A 16,155-nucleotide genomic window follows, 5' to 3' on the forward strand; every position below is an offset into this window, starting at 1 on the left:
GGACTCTACAACCCACAGAAGTTGCTCAGGTAGTGCAGCTCATCCAGGATGGCACATCAATGCGAGCTGTGGCAAGAAGGTTTGCTGTGTCTGTCAGCGTAGTGTCCAGAGGCTGGAGGCGCTACCAGGAGACAGGCCAGTACACCAGGAGACGTGGAGGAGGCCGTAGGAGAGCAACAACCCAGCAGCAGGACCGCTACCTCCGCCTTTGTGCAAGGAGGAACAGGAGGAGCACTGCCAGAGCCCTGCAAAATGACCTCCAGCAGGCCACAAATGTGCATGTGTCTGTACAAACAGCTAGAAACCGACTCCATGAGGGTGGTATGAGGGCCCGACGTCCACAGATGGGGGTTGTGCTCACAGCCCAACACCGTGCAGGACGCTTGGCATTTGCCACAGAACACCAGGATTGGCAAAGTCGCCACTGGCGCCCTGTGCTCTTCACAGATGAAAGCAGGTTCACACTGAGCATGTGACAGACGTGACAGAGTCTGGAGACGCCGTGGAGAGCGATCTGCTGCCTGCAACATCCTTCAGCATGACCGGTTTGGCAGTGGGTCAGTAATGGTGTGGGGTGGCAATTCTTTGGAGGGCCGTACAGCCCTCCATGTGCTCGCCAGAGGTAGCCTGACTGCCATTAGGTACCGAGATGAGATCCTCAGACCCCTTGTGAGACCATATGCTGGTGCGGTTGGCCCTGGGTTCCTCCTAATGCAGGACAATGCCAGACCTCATGTGGCTGGAGTGTGTCAGCAGTTCCTGCAAGATGAAGGCATTGAAGCTATGGACTGGCCGCCCGTTCCCCAGACCTGAATCCGATTGAGCACATCTGGGACATCATGTCTCGCTCCATCCACCAACGTCACGTTGCACCACAGTATATAGCGGAATCCTCAGAATATGATGAGGGGTCTGTTCGTCTGCTGCACATTATGCATTATATACCGAAATCCTTGGAAGATGACGAGGCGTCTGTCCGTCCGGTGTGCATTATATATATATATATATACACATTATATAGCGGAATCCTCAGAATGTCAATATTGTAAATAAATAATAGAAATAATAAATAAGACACAGGTTTCGCTCCGCACAGAGCACGGACTCCCCCAGGATCAGTGCGGCATTGTCCTCCTGGAGCCCCCTCCCTCACTGCGGACCCCACCGCTTCTGGGCGTCGCCCCTTTAAGAGTTCCGCTCCTGCCCGCAGCTGCAGACGCCATTTCCTGGGAGATGTGAGGAGTGAGAGCCGAGGAGCAGCGTCCAGAGCCGGGACCGACACCGAGGTGAGCGCTGCCTGCGGGGACGAGCAAAGTGTCACAATGTATCAGTCCAACCCCGGAGCCGACACAGTGTAACGAGTCTGCAGCTGTGCGGCGCTTGTCTGGAGCCTCTGGATGTTGTTACAACCGACAGATCAGATCGGCCATAAAAGTGCAGCCCGGCCAGAAGTCTGGTAATGGTCTGCTGGACGATGTGATCGGCCGATCGTCTGATGACTGGAGGCTGTGATAATGTGCGGCTTTCCCCTGATTCTGATTCTCTTTGTCCTGTGACTTTTCTGCAGTTTTGTCTTTATTCTGGCGCTGTCACTGCAGACGGGTAATTTTGTGAGGTTTGGTGATCTCTCTCGCTCGTTTATCGGCCGGTGAGCGATTTATACGACTGTCGTATTTTCTGCAGGGCCGTGTTCACACCTGGCGCCGGAGCCGAGGTTCGTTCTGTAAAGCGGATGTGATTTCCATGGAACCTGCTGACCGCTGCGCGTTTTTAGTCTCTGCCGGCGCGTTTTGGGCTTTTCATTGTGGATGTCGGTGCCGATATAATACGCAGCGTATCTTCACGTGTGAACACGGCCTGAGCCCGAGCAGTCTGTGAGATGATATAAAGCGTGGTATTAACCCCGGATGCGCCATAGTAGAATTGTAATACTGTTCAGGGTGTGTAAACTTCTGTAACCAATGTTTTCAATGTGTCCAAAATAGAAACAGATTTAACCGTTCTCTGTCTCCAGCTCCTGTGCAGAGCTGTGTGTCTCCATGGTGACAGACTACAGAGCGGCGCTGTGTAGTCGGATCCCGCACTCCTCCCCCTTTATTACCAATAGGATGTGACTGGTATCAGCCGCAGCTCATTGTTTCCTTCTGGGATTATTCTGGTGTTTTTCCTTTGTTGCACTTTGTAATATTTAATTGTTACGTTTCCAGGGATTGTGTGATAGTGGGGGAGGGGCTGTGGATTGTCAGCTGTGTGCTACATTGTATCATGTGCCCTCTGCATGGTTTCTGGGTGCTGGATGATCACATGAAGGTGACTCACAAACCTCCCAAATAGATTGTTTTATATGATGTCACATTGTTTCTTACAGGCGCCTAGAAATCCGCACACCCCTGGGCCGGCTCATCGGTGTCAAGGGCAGTGGGTCCTGGGGCGCTGCCATTTTCCTGCCCACACAGGAGTCTTCCCCGTATATATGGTACAATCCTACCATCGTGGCCTGAGCGGGTCCTGGGCCCTGGGCCCCGGACAGTATCTATTCTGTGGCCCCTCCATAGTCTTCATGCACTGGAGTCTCTATCTGCTGCCTGAGTGGCTACAACAGGTTAGGTCTGCAGACTATGATGGGAGTTGTAGTTCTGCTGCAGGCTCCGTCATGGGTCAACCCTGCACTGGATTGTTTCCACCAATTGCAGGTGTAGTACTAGATCTTTATCTGCTGGGAGTGATAGTGAGAGCGGGGGCAGGGTGTTTGCTCAGGTGGCTCTGCTGCAGGTGAAAGTCTCCTCTGGGGTCTTGTGTATCTCAAAAGTCAAGATTTACCCAGAGCTGCGTCCTGTAAGGAACCCTGCACCTGTGTCCATGACGGGGCGACATAAACAGTGAGCGACTGCAAGAAGAGAGCAGGAGATATTAGGTGAAACCGGAATATTCCATTGAATCCCGCTAAAGATCAGTCTGAGTCATGCCAGCTGAAAGTGGCTGATAACGGGGAGCAGTAGACTGTGCTCATCATCCCTACACTTAGCCCTGCTCTGGCCTGAAGTAGCTGATAACAGAGAGCAGTAGGTGTTTATTTAAGCTCCTGGCCCCCAATGCAATAATAGGGCCCCAACTAGCATATGCCGTTGTGCAGCAGAGGGGACGTTGTGGCCGTCATGCAGCAGAGGGGACGTTGTGGCCGTCATGCAGCAGAGGGGACGTTGTGGCCGTCATGCAGCAGAGGGGACGTTGTGGCCGTCATGCAGCAGAGGGGACGTTGTGGCCGTCATGCAGCAGAGGGGACGTTGTGGCCGTCATGCAGCAGAGGGGACGTTGTGGCCGTCATGCAGCAGAGGGGACGTTGTGGCCGTCATGCAGCAGAGGGGACGTTGTGGCCGTCATGCAGCAGAGGGGACGTTGTGGCCGTCATGCAGCAGAGGGGACGTTGTGGCCGTCATGCAGCAGAGGGGACGTTGTGGCCGTCATGCAGCAGAGGGGACGTTGTGGCCGTCATGCAGCAGAGGGGACGTTGTGGCCGTCATGCAGCAGAGGGGACGTTGTGGCCGTCATGCAGCAGAGGGGACGTTGTGGCCGTCATGCAGCAGAGGGGACGTTGTGGCCGTCATGCAGCAGAGGGGACGTTGTGGCCGTCATGCAGCAGAGGGGACGTTGTGGCCGTCATGCAGCAGAGGGGACGTTGTGGCCGTCATGCAGCAGAGGGGACGTTGTGGCCGTCATGCAGCAGAGGGGACGTTGTGGCCGTCATGCAGCAGAGGGGACGTTGTGGCCGTCATGCAGCAGAGGGGACGTTGTGGCCGTCATGCAGCAGAGGGGACGTTGTGGCCGTCATGCAGCAGAGGGGACGTTGTGGCCGTCACCGCTGCTCGTCCAGTAGAAATAATCGCCATTCTCTGGTCTCCAGTAGCCCCAGGACCTTGGCTCTCAGCGTGCCCTGACATGCTGGGAGTTGTAGTTTCTCAACAGCTGCAATGCCAAGACCCTGCAGTGACCACCTGGGGTTTTCCAGCAGGACCCTATGGAGCATTTTGTCTAAACCTCTCCAGACTGGATGTACTTCTTCAGTTTAGCATTAGTCTGTAGGAGCAGTTATGTGCCTGCTGGGGGTAGTAGTTCCCTGGCGTCACTCTCTGTCCATGATTAGTCTCCTGTATTATGGAGGCAGACATTCACATTAATGTTCGCTTTATCTCTGATCCTTCCTAATTTGGGGTTTCTATGTCAGTGGCGTTATCCGGATTCTGTTCTGTGGACCTAAAATGTGACCGCGGTCCGCAGCACTGCCCATTATAAGGTGGCGGTGCGCTCTGCGGAGCGCCTGTTGTCGCCTACGGAGCGCCTGTCGTCGCCTGCGGAGCTTACTATCTAAATGTTCCATCTCTGTGAAAAGACTAGAGAGGAATTGAGGTCCACTTAAAGGGGTTGTCTCATCACACCCTAGGTCCTGTCCTGAGACATCCCCTTTAATACTGCTCAGTTTCCTTCTTTTTCGCTGGTGACTTCGTTACTTGTAGTTTATGGTCATTGTGTCCTTGCAGTAGTGACAGTCCTCTTTCCTTGTACAGGACAAGCAGTGCTGCAGTGTAAAGCATGGCGGTGGAAAGCTGCAGTAGCCTGATTCTGACACACTGAGGCCAGAGTCACTGATTATAACTGGCCCTGAAGGTCCGGATGGGGTCGGAGGGTTATTTTGCCACATTCCATTGTTTCCTCTCCATTATTGCTGCAGATGGCAGTTTGATATTTAATGTTTCTATTCGCTGTTGGGGGCAGCAGATATAACATATATTCCTCCCCTCTGTCCTTGGGATCAGTGGTCGCCACCTGCAGGTCTGTGCCCTCTCCCCGCAGTTTTGGGGGTGACGCCAGGTTCATGTTCAGACTCGTGTCTGACTGTCACCAGTGTAGATTCAGGAGATGAAACCAGTTTGTACCTGTGGATGAGTCACTGGTTTCAGCAGATCTCTCTCGTTGACGTCCGGGGCTGATCCCCCATCAGATCTGACTCCGTCCGCAGGGACGATTGTCTCGCTGCCGTCTCTGAAGACTTCTGTCTTTTCTTCTATCACTTTTTGTAACTTTCTCATTTATAACTTGACACTTTTTTTTTTTTACATTGTGTTGTCTGCAGCCAGAAGATGTTGAGTTTTTTCCGGCGGACGCTTGGGCGCCGGTCCATGCACCGGCATGCAGAGAAGGAACGACTTCGGGAAGCCCAAAGAGCGGTGACCCACATACCGGCCGCTGGGGATGCCAGGTCCATCATCACATGCAGGGTCTCGCTATTGGACGGGAGCGACGTCAGCGTGGATCTGCCGGTGAGTGACACCTGCCGCCAGGGCAGAAGCTTCTTACTCTTCTTCTTTTATTTGCTGCTCTGCATTAGTCCTTGTGAGCCGCGTCCCCATGAAAATTATCACTGAATATAAAGCCCCAGATCCCAGGGACCAAATGCCAATATAAAAAAAAGTCCTAATCAGGAGGAACAGCATGAAATAAATTACGGGCAAAAATTGAGACTTCAGCCTGGTGACAGTTCCTTCTGCGTAGTTTTGTGATGTTCCTCTGATGATGGCGGCTGTTCCCGCGGCTTCTACATTCCCTGAGCGACATAAATCTGATGCATTGTTCACTTTCTGTCGCTCTTCTCTACAGTTCTACCATCTACACAAAGTTTTGTGATAATAAACTGTGATCTTAAAGGAAAAGTAACTCCAAAGAGGCTTTTATACAGAATATATACGATTATTACTTTTTTTTTTTCTTTTAACTTGCAGAAAGTGTAACTGTGAATTTCCCTGTCTCAACTATCATTACTATACACAACATCACCAGTCACCAGGACTTTATATATGTGTTTTTACTCATTATTTATTATTATTATAGCAGCATTTATTCCATGGCGCTTTACATGTGATTGGGATATATATAATAAAAAAATAAGTACAATGATCCTGAATAATACAAGTCAGCGACTGGTACAGGAGGAGGGAGGACCCTGCCCGCGAGGGCTCACAATCTACAGGGGATGGGTGAGGATACAGTAGGTGAGGGTAGAGCTGGTCGTGCAGCGGTATGGTGGAGCGAGGACCCTGCCCGCGAGGGCTCACAGTCTACAGGGGATGGGTGAGGATACAGTAGGTGAGGGTAGAGCTGGTCGTGCAGTGGTATGGTGGAGCGAGGACCCTGCCCGCGAGGGCTCACAATCTACAGGGGATGGGTGAGGATACAGTAGGTGAGGGTAGAGCTGGTCGTGCAGCGGTATGGTGGAGCGAGGACCCTGCCCGCGAGGGCTCACAATCTACAGGGGATGGGTGAGGATACAGTAGGTGAGGGTAGAGCTGGTCGTGCAGCGGTATGGTGGAGCGAGGACCCTGCCCGCGAGGGCTCACAGTCTACAGGGGATGGGTGAGGATACAGTAGGTGAGGGTAGAGCTGGTCGTGCAGTGGTATGGTGGAGCGAGGACCCTGCCCGCGAGGGCTCACAATCTACAGGGGATGGGTGAGGATACAGTAGGTGAGGGTAGAGCTGGTCGTGGAGCGGTATGGTGGAGTGATGGTTACTGCAGGTTGTAGGCTTCTCGGAAGAGCTGGGTCTTCAGGTTTCTTTTGAAGGTTTCCATGGTAGGCGAGAGTCTGATATGTTGGGGTAGAGAGTTCCAGAGTAGGGGGGAAGCACGGGAGAAATCTTGTATGTGATTGTGGGAAGAGGAGATAAGAGGGGAGTAGAGAAGGAGATCTTGTGAGGATTGGCGGTTGCGTGCGGGTATGTACCAGGAGACTAGGTCACAGATGTATGGAGGAGACAGGTTGTGGATGGCTTTGTATGTCATGGTTAGGGTCTTGAACTTGAGTCTCTGGGCAATGGGGAGCCAGTGAAGGGATTGACAGAGAGGAGAGGCCGGGGAATAGCGGGGGGACAGGTGGATTAGTCGAGCAGCAGAGTTTAGGATAGATTGGAGGGGTGCGAGAGTGTTAGAGGGGAGGCCACAGAGCAGGAGGTTGCAGTAGATGAGGTGGGAGATGATGAGGGCGTGCACTAGTGTTTCTGCAGATTCTTTATTGGGGAATGTGCGGATCCGGGAGATATTTTTAAGTTGGAGTCGGCAGGAAGTGGAAAGGGCTTGGATATGTGGTTTGTAATACTTATAACGCTCCAGTACTGATATAACCTCCAGACATTACACCATATGTGACTGATATCAGCCTCTTATAACGCTCCAGTACTGATATAACCTCCAGACATTACACCATATGTGACTGATATCAGCCTCTTATAACGCTCCAGTACTGATATAACCTCCAGACATTACATCATATGTGACTGATATCAGCCCCTCTTATAACGCTCCAGTACTGATATAACCTCCAGACATTACATCATATGTGACTGATATCAGCCCCTCTTATAACGCTCCAGTACTGATATAACCTCCAGACATTACACCATATGTGACTGATATCAGCCTCTTATAACGCTCCAGTACTGATATAACCTCCAGACATTACACCATATGTGACTGATATCAGCCTCTTATAACGCTCCAGTACTGATATAACCTCCAGACATTACATCATATGTGACTGATATCAGCCCCTCTTATAACGCTCCAGTACTGATATAACCTCCAGACATTACACCATATGTGACTGATATCAGCCCCTCTTATAACGCTCCAGTACTGATATAACCTCCAGACATTACATCATATGTGACTGATATCAGCCCCTCTTATAACGCTCCAGTACTGATATAACCTCCAGACATTACATCATATGTGACTGATATCAGCCTCTCTTATAACGCTCCAGTACTGATATAACCTCCAGACATTACACCATATGTGACTGATATCAGCCCCTCTTATAACGCTCCAGTACTGATATAACCTCCAGACATTACACCATATGTGACTGATATCAGCCCCTCTTATAACGCTCCAGTACTGATATAACCTCCAGACATTACACCATATGTGACTGATATCAGCCCCTCTTATAACGCTCCAGTACTGATATAATCTCAGGGTTTATGGTGCTGTGGCCCCTTTAATCATTATGATGAGGTTTGTGCTCGCTGTGATGCTGCTCTTGGTTTCTGACCGGTTCTGTCTGTTTCTTTTTTTTAATCATTGAGTCCTCTCTTATAATGAGACCGGGGGAGGGGGAGCAGGACTCACATCGGCTCTGAGGGAGAACGCTGTAGGAAATATTATTCGGGGTGCTGACTTAAGTCCTGGTCGTCAGATCAATCATTCAGTGTTGGAGCTGATGGATACAATGTGTGTATTTATATACCTTGTGTTGACATATTGATACATAAACATATATATGTATTTTTATGTCAATACAATGTATAAATATCGATATTTTGTATCTTATGGATGTTGTATAGATTGTCCTGAATTTCTCAGCACATTAGGACATAATAGACATCGGGGCTTTATTGTTAATTTAATTGAACCCAAATTAATGACTGATAGAATAGATGACTGATGGGGAGATCGATGATCAGAGATTGAGTGTTGTGCAGTTTTAGCCTTTTCTATATTAAAGGTTTTCTGGGGTTGATGTAAATTTCTGCAGTTACTCTGTGACTCCCGGAGGTCAAAGCTTTACGAGAAGTGGATGAGAATCTAGTCCACATGTGACCGACCACAAATAGGCAAATCTCGTACTGCGGTCACATGACTGACACTCGATCTGGGGATTCGGGGAAATTCTGTACAAAATGCACATTGGTGAATCCTGGCAATCTGCAGTCAGAGTAACCCGAAAACCCCAAAAACCCCTTCATGAGATGTGCAGACTCCTGCAAACAATGGCTGAGACATATACACTGCTCAAAAAACTAAAGGGAACACTGAAATACCCCTCCTAGATCTGAATGAATGAAATCTTCTCATTGAATACTTTGTTCTGTAGAAAGCTGAATGTGCTGACAACAAAATCACCCAAAAATCATCAATGGAAATCCCATTTATTAACCAATGGAGGCCTGGATGTGGAGTCACCCCCAAAATGAAAGTGGAAAAACCCACTACAGGCTGATCCAACTGTGATGTAATGTCCTTAAAACAAGTCACAATGAGGGTGAGTATTGTGTGTGGCCTCCACGTGCCTGTATGACCTCCCTACAATGCCTGGGCATGCTCCTGATGAGGCTGAGTATTGTGTGTGGCCTCCACGTTCCTGTATGACCTCCCTACAACACCTGGGCATGCTCCTGATGAGGCTGAGTATAGTGTGTGGCCTCCACGTGCCTGTATGACCTCCCTACAACGCCTGGGCATGCTCCTGATGAGGCTGAGTATTGTGTGTGGCCTCCACGTGCCTGTATGACCTCCCTACAACGCCTGGCCATGCTCCTGATGAGGCTGAGTATTGTGTGTGGCCTCCACGTGCCTGTATGACCTCCCTACAACGCCTGGGCATGCTCCTGATGAGGCTGAGTATTGTGTGTGGCCTCCACGTGCCTGTATGACCTCCCTACAACGCCTGGCCATGCTCCTGATGAGGCTGAGTATTGTGTGTGGCCTCCACGTGCCTGTATGACCTCCCTACAACGCCTGGGCATGCTCCTGATGAGGCTCAGTATTGTGTGTGGCCTCCACGTGCCTGTATGACCTCCCTACAACGCCTGGGCATGCTCCTGATGAGGCTGAGTATTGTGTGTGGCCTCCACGTGCCTGTATGACCTCCCTACAATGCCTGGGCATGCTCCTGATGAGGTTGCAGATGGTCTCCTGTGGGATCTCCTCCCAGACCTGGACTAAAGCATCCGCCAACTCCTGGACAGTCTGTGGTGCAACGTGACGTTGGTGGGTGGAGCGAGACATGATGTCCCTGATGTGCTCAATCGGATTCAGGTCTGGGGAACGGGCGGGCCAGTCCATAGCTTCAATGCCTTCATCTTGCAGGAACTGCTGACACACTCCAGCCACATGAGGTCTGGCATTGTCCTGCATTAGGAGGAACCCAGGGCCAACCGCACCAGCATATGGTCTCACAAGGGGTCTGAGGATCTCATCTCGGTACCTAATGGCAGTCAGGCTACCTCTGGCGAGCGCGTGGAGGGCTGTGCGGCCCTCCAAAGAAATGCCACCCCACACCATTACTGACCCACTGCCATACCGGTCATGATGAAGGATGTTGCAGGCAGCAGATCGCTCTCCACGGCGTCTCCAGACTCTGTCACGTTTGTCACATGTGCTCAGTGTGAACCGGCTTTCATCTGTGAAGAGCACAGGGCGCCAGTGGCCACTTTGCCAATCCTGGTGTTCTGTGGCAAATGCCAAGCGTCCTGCACGGTGTTGGGCTGTGAGCACAACCCCCATCTGTGGATGTCGTGCCCTCATACCATCTCATGGAGTCGGTTTCTAACCGTTTGTGCAGACACATGCACATTTGTGGCCTGCTGGAGGTCATTTTGCAGGGCTCTGGCAGTGCTCCTCCTGTTCCTCCTTGCACAAAGGCGGAGGTAGCGGTCCTGCTGCTGGGTTGTTGTCCTCCTACGGCCCCCTCCACATCTCCTGGTGTACTGGCCTGTCTCCTGGTAGCGCCTCCAGCCTCTGGACACTACACTGACAGACACAGCAAACCTTCTTGCCACAGCTCGCATTGATGTGCCATCCTGGATGAGCTGCACTACCTGAGCAACTTTTGTGGGTTGTAGAGTCCGTCTCATGCTACCACGAATGTGAAAGCAGAACCAACATTCAAAAGTGACCAAAACATCAGCCAGAAAGCATTGGTACTGAGATGTGGTCTGTGGTCCCCACCTGCAGAACCACTCCTTTATTGAGGGTGTCTTGATAATTGCCAATAATTTCCATCTATTGTCTATTCCATTTGCACAACAGCAGGTGAGATTGATTGTCAATCAGTGTCGCTTCCTAAGTGGACAGTTTGATTTCACAGAAGTTTGATTTACTTGGAGTTATATTCTGTTGTTTAAGTCTTCCCTTTATTTTTTTGAGCAGTGTACATTGTATCACTGACTAAGATCTGGTGACAACCCATTGTCTCATTGCACCAGGAAAAATGTTCAGGTGCCACAAAACTGACCCACCATAATGGGCACCGTAAAGGGAGTAGAGGTGGCATTTACATATTGGCCCTGGTGCCTCAGGAGCCCTAAGTGTAGCTCTGCCACGTAACACCAGTGTAATAAATGTGCCGTAGTTGTCGGCCTCATTTACAGATTTTTCATGGGTGCTTGGGAGCGCTCAGTTACTCCTCTGGTCACAGGGCAAATTCAGTTTTGAAGGATTTGATGCCAAAAAGTTTGGTCATTGTGCACTTTTCTGATACCTTTCTCTTGGTAATGTCATCTCTTAATTATTTTCAGGATTTCTGCTTGCTGTGAGTAAATGGAAACTGATTTTACATTCAGCTGAGCACTTAGGCCTCATTCAGACTTGTGCCTCTCCTGTGATGGTTTGTTACATTGTATCGGTGCAGGTAAATGCTTCAAGGGCCTAGATGTGAGAAGGGTTTTGCTCTGGAAAGCAAGTAGAGATCTTAAAAATTGTGAGGAATTCAAATACAAAGTATATGAGAAAGTTTCAGAAGTTTTCATTACATGATTGAATTTTGGTGTCTGATGGGGAACAGGGCGAGACAAAGGGACTCTCCAGCCGCCAGTGATCGATAAGACTGATCAGATGCCGGTTGCTCTGGAGGAAGGGCCAGGAGATGTCTCCCCTCCGGAGCGGCCCTTTGTCTGCTGTAACCTTCAGTCGGGGTCATTCCATGTTGCCACAAAGCACAGATTTCCATTGTGTGACGGGAAGTGTCGGACGCAGTTCGCATGGACGCGGTTCAGGCTCGCACCTCTCCGGGATGTGAGAAGCTGTGAGGAGAATCCAAACATCAGTGAAAGTTCATGAAAACTAAATAAACCCTCAAATAGCAGCGAAGGTTAAATATTCACCAGCTGGAGGCCAAAGAAACGGGTCCTGTAATGTCACCGCAATTAATGGGGCAAAATGTAGCAACAGAATAAACTGATAATACCCAGAAAAGTAAAAACGCCACAAACTGTAGATCCTTAATTAAAACCCCATTTCTTCACACTGCAGGCTGCACCTTAAGAACATTTCCGCACCCTGCAGTACCGCAGCCTCCCTCAGGGGGGCGTCATGTGGATGGAAGGAGTCTGAGCCCTGGGCAAAAAAATGATTCATCAGCCATTGATCATCTACTGAGCAGAGAGTATCACACAGATTATGACATATCTAATCCGATTATATCTGCTGATCTACTGTATCTAATCCTATCCTGTGTGATACTGTTTGCTGAGCCATGTATCTAAGCCTGCCACATGTGATGCTGTCTGCGGAGCCGTGTATCTAATCCTCTCCTGTGTGATACTGTCTGCTGAGCTGTGTATCTAATCCTCTCCTGTGTGATACTGTCTGCTGAGCCGTGTATCTAATCCTATCCTGTGTGATACTGTCTGCTGAGCCGTGTATCTAATCCTATCCTGTGTGATACTGTCTGCTGAGCTGTGTATCTAATCCTCTCCTGTGTGATACTGTCTGCTGAGCCTCTGATGTGACTTCTGCAGTCTCGGGGCTTGGATGGTGAGGGGCTCCGGTCAGTCCTGGGTCTATGGGGTAATGAGACATTTTGGGGTCTGGGGTCCCCGGTGTTTGCGCCTCTTGCGCTGTTGAGCTGCTGGCCAGTATTTTTGTTGGTCACTTGTCCAGAACAATGGCCTCAGCTCGGCTCATTAAGAGACACAAAGAGGCTTTTCAGCCATTGCCCAGACAGTGCCCGTCCTGCGCTGAGGAGCGTCCTGCACCCTCCGGCCCCCTCCCTGGTCGTGGCCACCACATTCCTGCTCATCCACAGCCCTGACCAGTGATAAACCAGTTCTCCAGCTTATATCTCGGCCCTTCAGACATCGTCGCTTTCTTAAGTGTTTGTGAAGAATGCAAGAAAATTCCTGGATAAAATCCGGAGCAGCCGGATCTGGAGCCAGAACTGAGTGCAGACATGGGACCTCCGCCACACCGGCTCGACCAGACTCCTGAATGGTTAACCTGTCCTATCCTGTGAAGCCGCCATTCAGGACTCTGGAAGAGCTGGGTGCCAACCTCTGAGCTGGCGTGTCCGCCATGTTTGTGGTCACTCGGCTTTCCCGGTTACTGATTGTGTCTGCGGCGGGGGGAGTCGCCCTTCATATGGGAATTGTCTGCTTCTCCTTTATGTTGAGTTGCCCCTATTGTTTCTCTCACTGGTGATGTGTCCAGTAGCCGCTGCCGCCCCTCGGGGTTCACCAGGACAATAGCAGCGACCTGATGGTGCTGAGCGCTTCACCACAAAGCCACGGCATAGAAGGAGAACAAGGCGCTTTATTAAAGGGATTCTCCGGCGTCGCTTCCACATCAGTAGAGCGGCACTGATGATATTACAGGACGTGTGTACGGCGGCCGATGCTGTCTGCCCCCTGAGTGCAGCGCTGCTCCAATCTGTCTGTCTGCGGCAGTCACATCATGAATAAGACGTTCATCACCGCTGCAGCCAATCGCTGAATCCGCACAGCCACTGAGCTCCGTGATTGGCTGCAGCGGTGATGTGCACTGTAGTCATGACGTCACTGCTGTGTAGAGGCTGCACTGGACTCAGGGAGGCCAGATATCTCCTGTTCACGGATCTGCTCATCCGCTCTGAGCCCCGTGTTCCTCACTGGCCCTGTGACCTAATGACCGCTGCAGCCAACCAGTCGCAATGATGGGGACACAGGACTCGGAGGCCAACAGCGCAGGACGGAAGTGAACACTTCTTATATCTTCCTCCTATATTCAGTGCCGCAGTCTGGGGGCGTTTATACGTGGGTTGTTGACCAGTGGACGTCCCCTTTAAGAGGAGGAATAAGCACGATCATTGTGTAATTTATTTTGCCTTTTTCAATTTCTAATAAAAATATTTGGGATTTATTTATTTTGACTTGTGGAACGGATCTTGTGGCTTCTACCGTCATGGATCCTCCAGTCGCCACGGATCTTGTGGCTTCTACCGTCATGGATCCTCCAGTCGCCACGGATCTTGTGGCTTCTACCGTCATGGATCCTCCAGTCGCCACGGATCTTGTGGCTTCTACCGTCATGGATCCTCCAGTCGCCACGGATCTTGTGGCTTCTACCGTCATGGATCCTCCAGTCGCCACGGATCTTGTGGCTTCTACCGTCATGGATCCTCCTGTTGCCGGGGCACAAGTCCCACATCGTTTTTACTCTTTCAAACTATCAGAAGCCTCATCCTGGGGGGAGATTTGGGCCATGGAGTGAGATCTCGGGCTGATGACCATGGACCGGCCATTATTCACAGGCCGCAGGGACCCCCGTGTGCCGCTCAGGTGGGGAGCAGCTGCTTCACTGAGGTGGGCACGGTGTACTGTGTGCACATGACTTGCGTCTTTATGCGTCTCCTTGGGTCAGGTGTGCACTGCGCTCTACAACCACTGCAGCATTTGTCTATTTGGCTGCCGCTGTCTGGCACCGTGATTCGCCCAATTTTGCTGCCTTAAGAAAAGGAGGAAGCAGGAGAGAGTGGGGCCCCATGCGTCTGCACCACCGGGGAACCCGTCCTCACCATGCACCCTGCACTGTGATGGCTCAGTGGGTATGAGGACCCGCAGAGGCGCAGAGCAATGTCCAAACTAAGTGACTGGTGCAACTCTGCAAATGCCATAACCGCAGAGCAGGCTGAGGAAGAGTAAGAGACCCCCACGAGCTCGGGTGGGAGCAGTCACCTGTGGCCCCTCCAGCAAGGGGTGAGGTCCTAGATGCCAGTTACAGGAGCGGGGGAGCTCCTCATGCAAATTCTTAATCTTACATGCTGGAGATATGAAGACTGAATGGCTGATAACATGGGACAACAGCTTGCAGATTTTGTAGCTTCTCAATAATTTCCCTTCCTTCTGTGGTATTAATGCTGTGACCGGGGGTCTTCGGAGGGCACGTTCGGTGGGGGGGGGGGGGGGGGGGGTTTGCTGGGGCTTGTAGTGTGGATATTTACAATGAATATTGCCTCTCGGAGGGTTAATTCCTGGATTTCTGTTTTTTAGAAAAAAGCCAAAGGTCAGGAGCTGTTTGAGCAGATGATGTATCACCTGGACCTGATCGAGAAGGATTACTTCGGGCTACAGTTCATGGATTCAGCACAAGTGCCGGTACACTGGGGGCTGATGAGGATGAGGGGGCAGTGATTTCGGGGGCTGAAGCCCCTCACTTTACTTCTGATTGATATTCCTCAGATTTCCAGTGATGACACTGGGTTGTATGACCGATCCTGTGGCCCCCGGTCAGGGCGGGTTGTGGCCCCTGCATGCCTTCTCCCCTGGTGCTGGGGGGCCGGCCGGGATGAGGAGCTCCGGCTGTTTCTCTTCTTCTTCTTTAGGAGCCTGTTTTCTTTCATCTCCTCCACATTCCTGGGCTGGAATTGAGCAGCTCGGAGACAGGCACCGAGCGAGCGGAGCGGGGGTCCTCCTGTAGGGGCGCCTCCCAGGGGTCTCACTGCCACTAATGGGGGAGGGGCGGCTCCTTGTACAGGGAAGAGTTTGGTGACAAATGAAGTAAAGTCACAAATATACAATGTATGAAGTTATAAGAACGGGATATATACAGAGTAATGGAGGAGTCGGTCTCCTGCAGTCCCATGTAACACCACACTATCTGGGCTCAGAGGTATCACTATGTTATCTGTGGTGTTACATAGGACTGCATGTGACATCTACTACATTATCTGTACTCAGAGTTATCACTGTGTTATCTGTGGTGTTACATAGGACTGCAGGTGACATCTACTACATTATCTGTACTCAGGTAGTTATCACTGTGCTATCTGTGGTGTTACATAGGACTGCAGGTGACATCTACTACATTATCTGTACTCAGAGTTATCACTGTGTTATCTGTGGTGTTACATAGGACTGCAGGTGACATGTACTACGTTATCTGTCTGCAGTGTTATCACTGTTACATAGGACTGCAGGTATTTAATACACTACCTATGGTGTTAACCCTTCTCTTCCCTTTCTCCTCAGCACTGGCTGGACAACACAAAGAGCATTAAAAAGCAGGTGAAGAGTAAGTAGTGCGCCCCCCACTGTCACATGTTGGGAGGGATCTCTTATAGGAGGCCCCACTT

The 16,155-nt window shown here is 50.8% G+C and overlaps 1 protein-coding gene across 1 annotated transcript in view; it reads left to right on the forward strand.

Moving 5' to 3' along the window:
- The first annotated feature begins 1,153 nt into the window (after positions 1 to 1,153).
- The window catches only part of EPB41L5 (erythrocyte membrane protein band 4.1 like 5), a 35,054-nt gene continuing 20,052 nt past the window's right edge, over positions 1,154 to 16,155 (forward strand). Inside the window, exons 1-4 of the mRNA XM_073647496.1 lie at positions 1,154 to 1,286; positions 5,129 to 5,315; positions 15,074 to 15,178; positions 16,052 to 16,094. Coding sequence (XP_073503597.1) covers positions 5,136 to 5,315; positions 15,074 to 15,178; positions 16,052 to 16,094 — 328 coding nt within the window. The 5' untranslated portion in view covers positions 1,154 to 1,286; positions 5,129 to 5,135. The remainder of the gene's footprint in view (positions 1,287 to 5,128; positions 5,316 to 15,073; positions 15,179 to 16,051; positions 16,095 to 16,155) is intronic.

Source organism: Phyllobates terribilis, unplaced genomic scaffold (genome assembly GCF_046119375.1).
Source record: "Phyllobates terribilis strain yellow unplaced genomic scaffold, ASM4611937v1 Scaffold_9__5_contigs__length_417890890, whole genome shotgun sequence".
Taxonomy (NCBI): Eukaryota; Metazoa; Chordata; class Amphibia; order Anura; family Dendrobatidae; genus Phyllobates; species Phyllobates terribilis.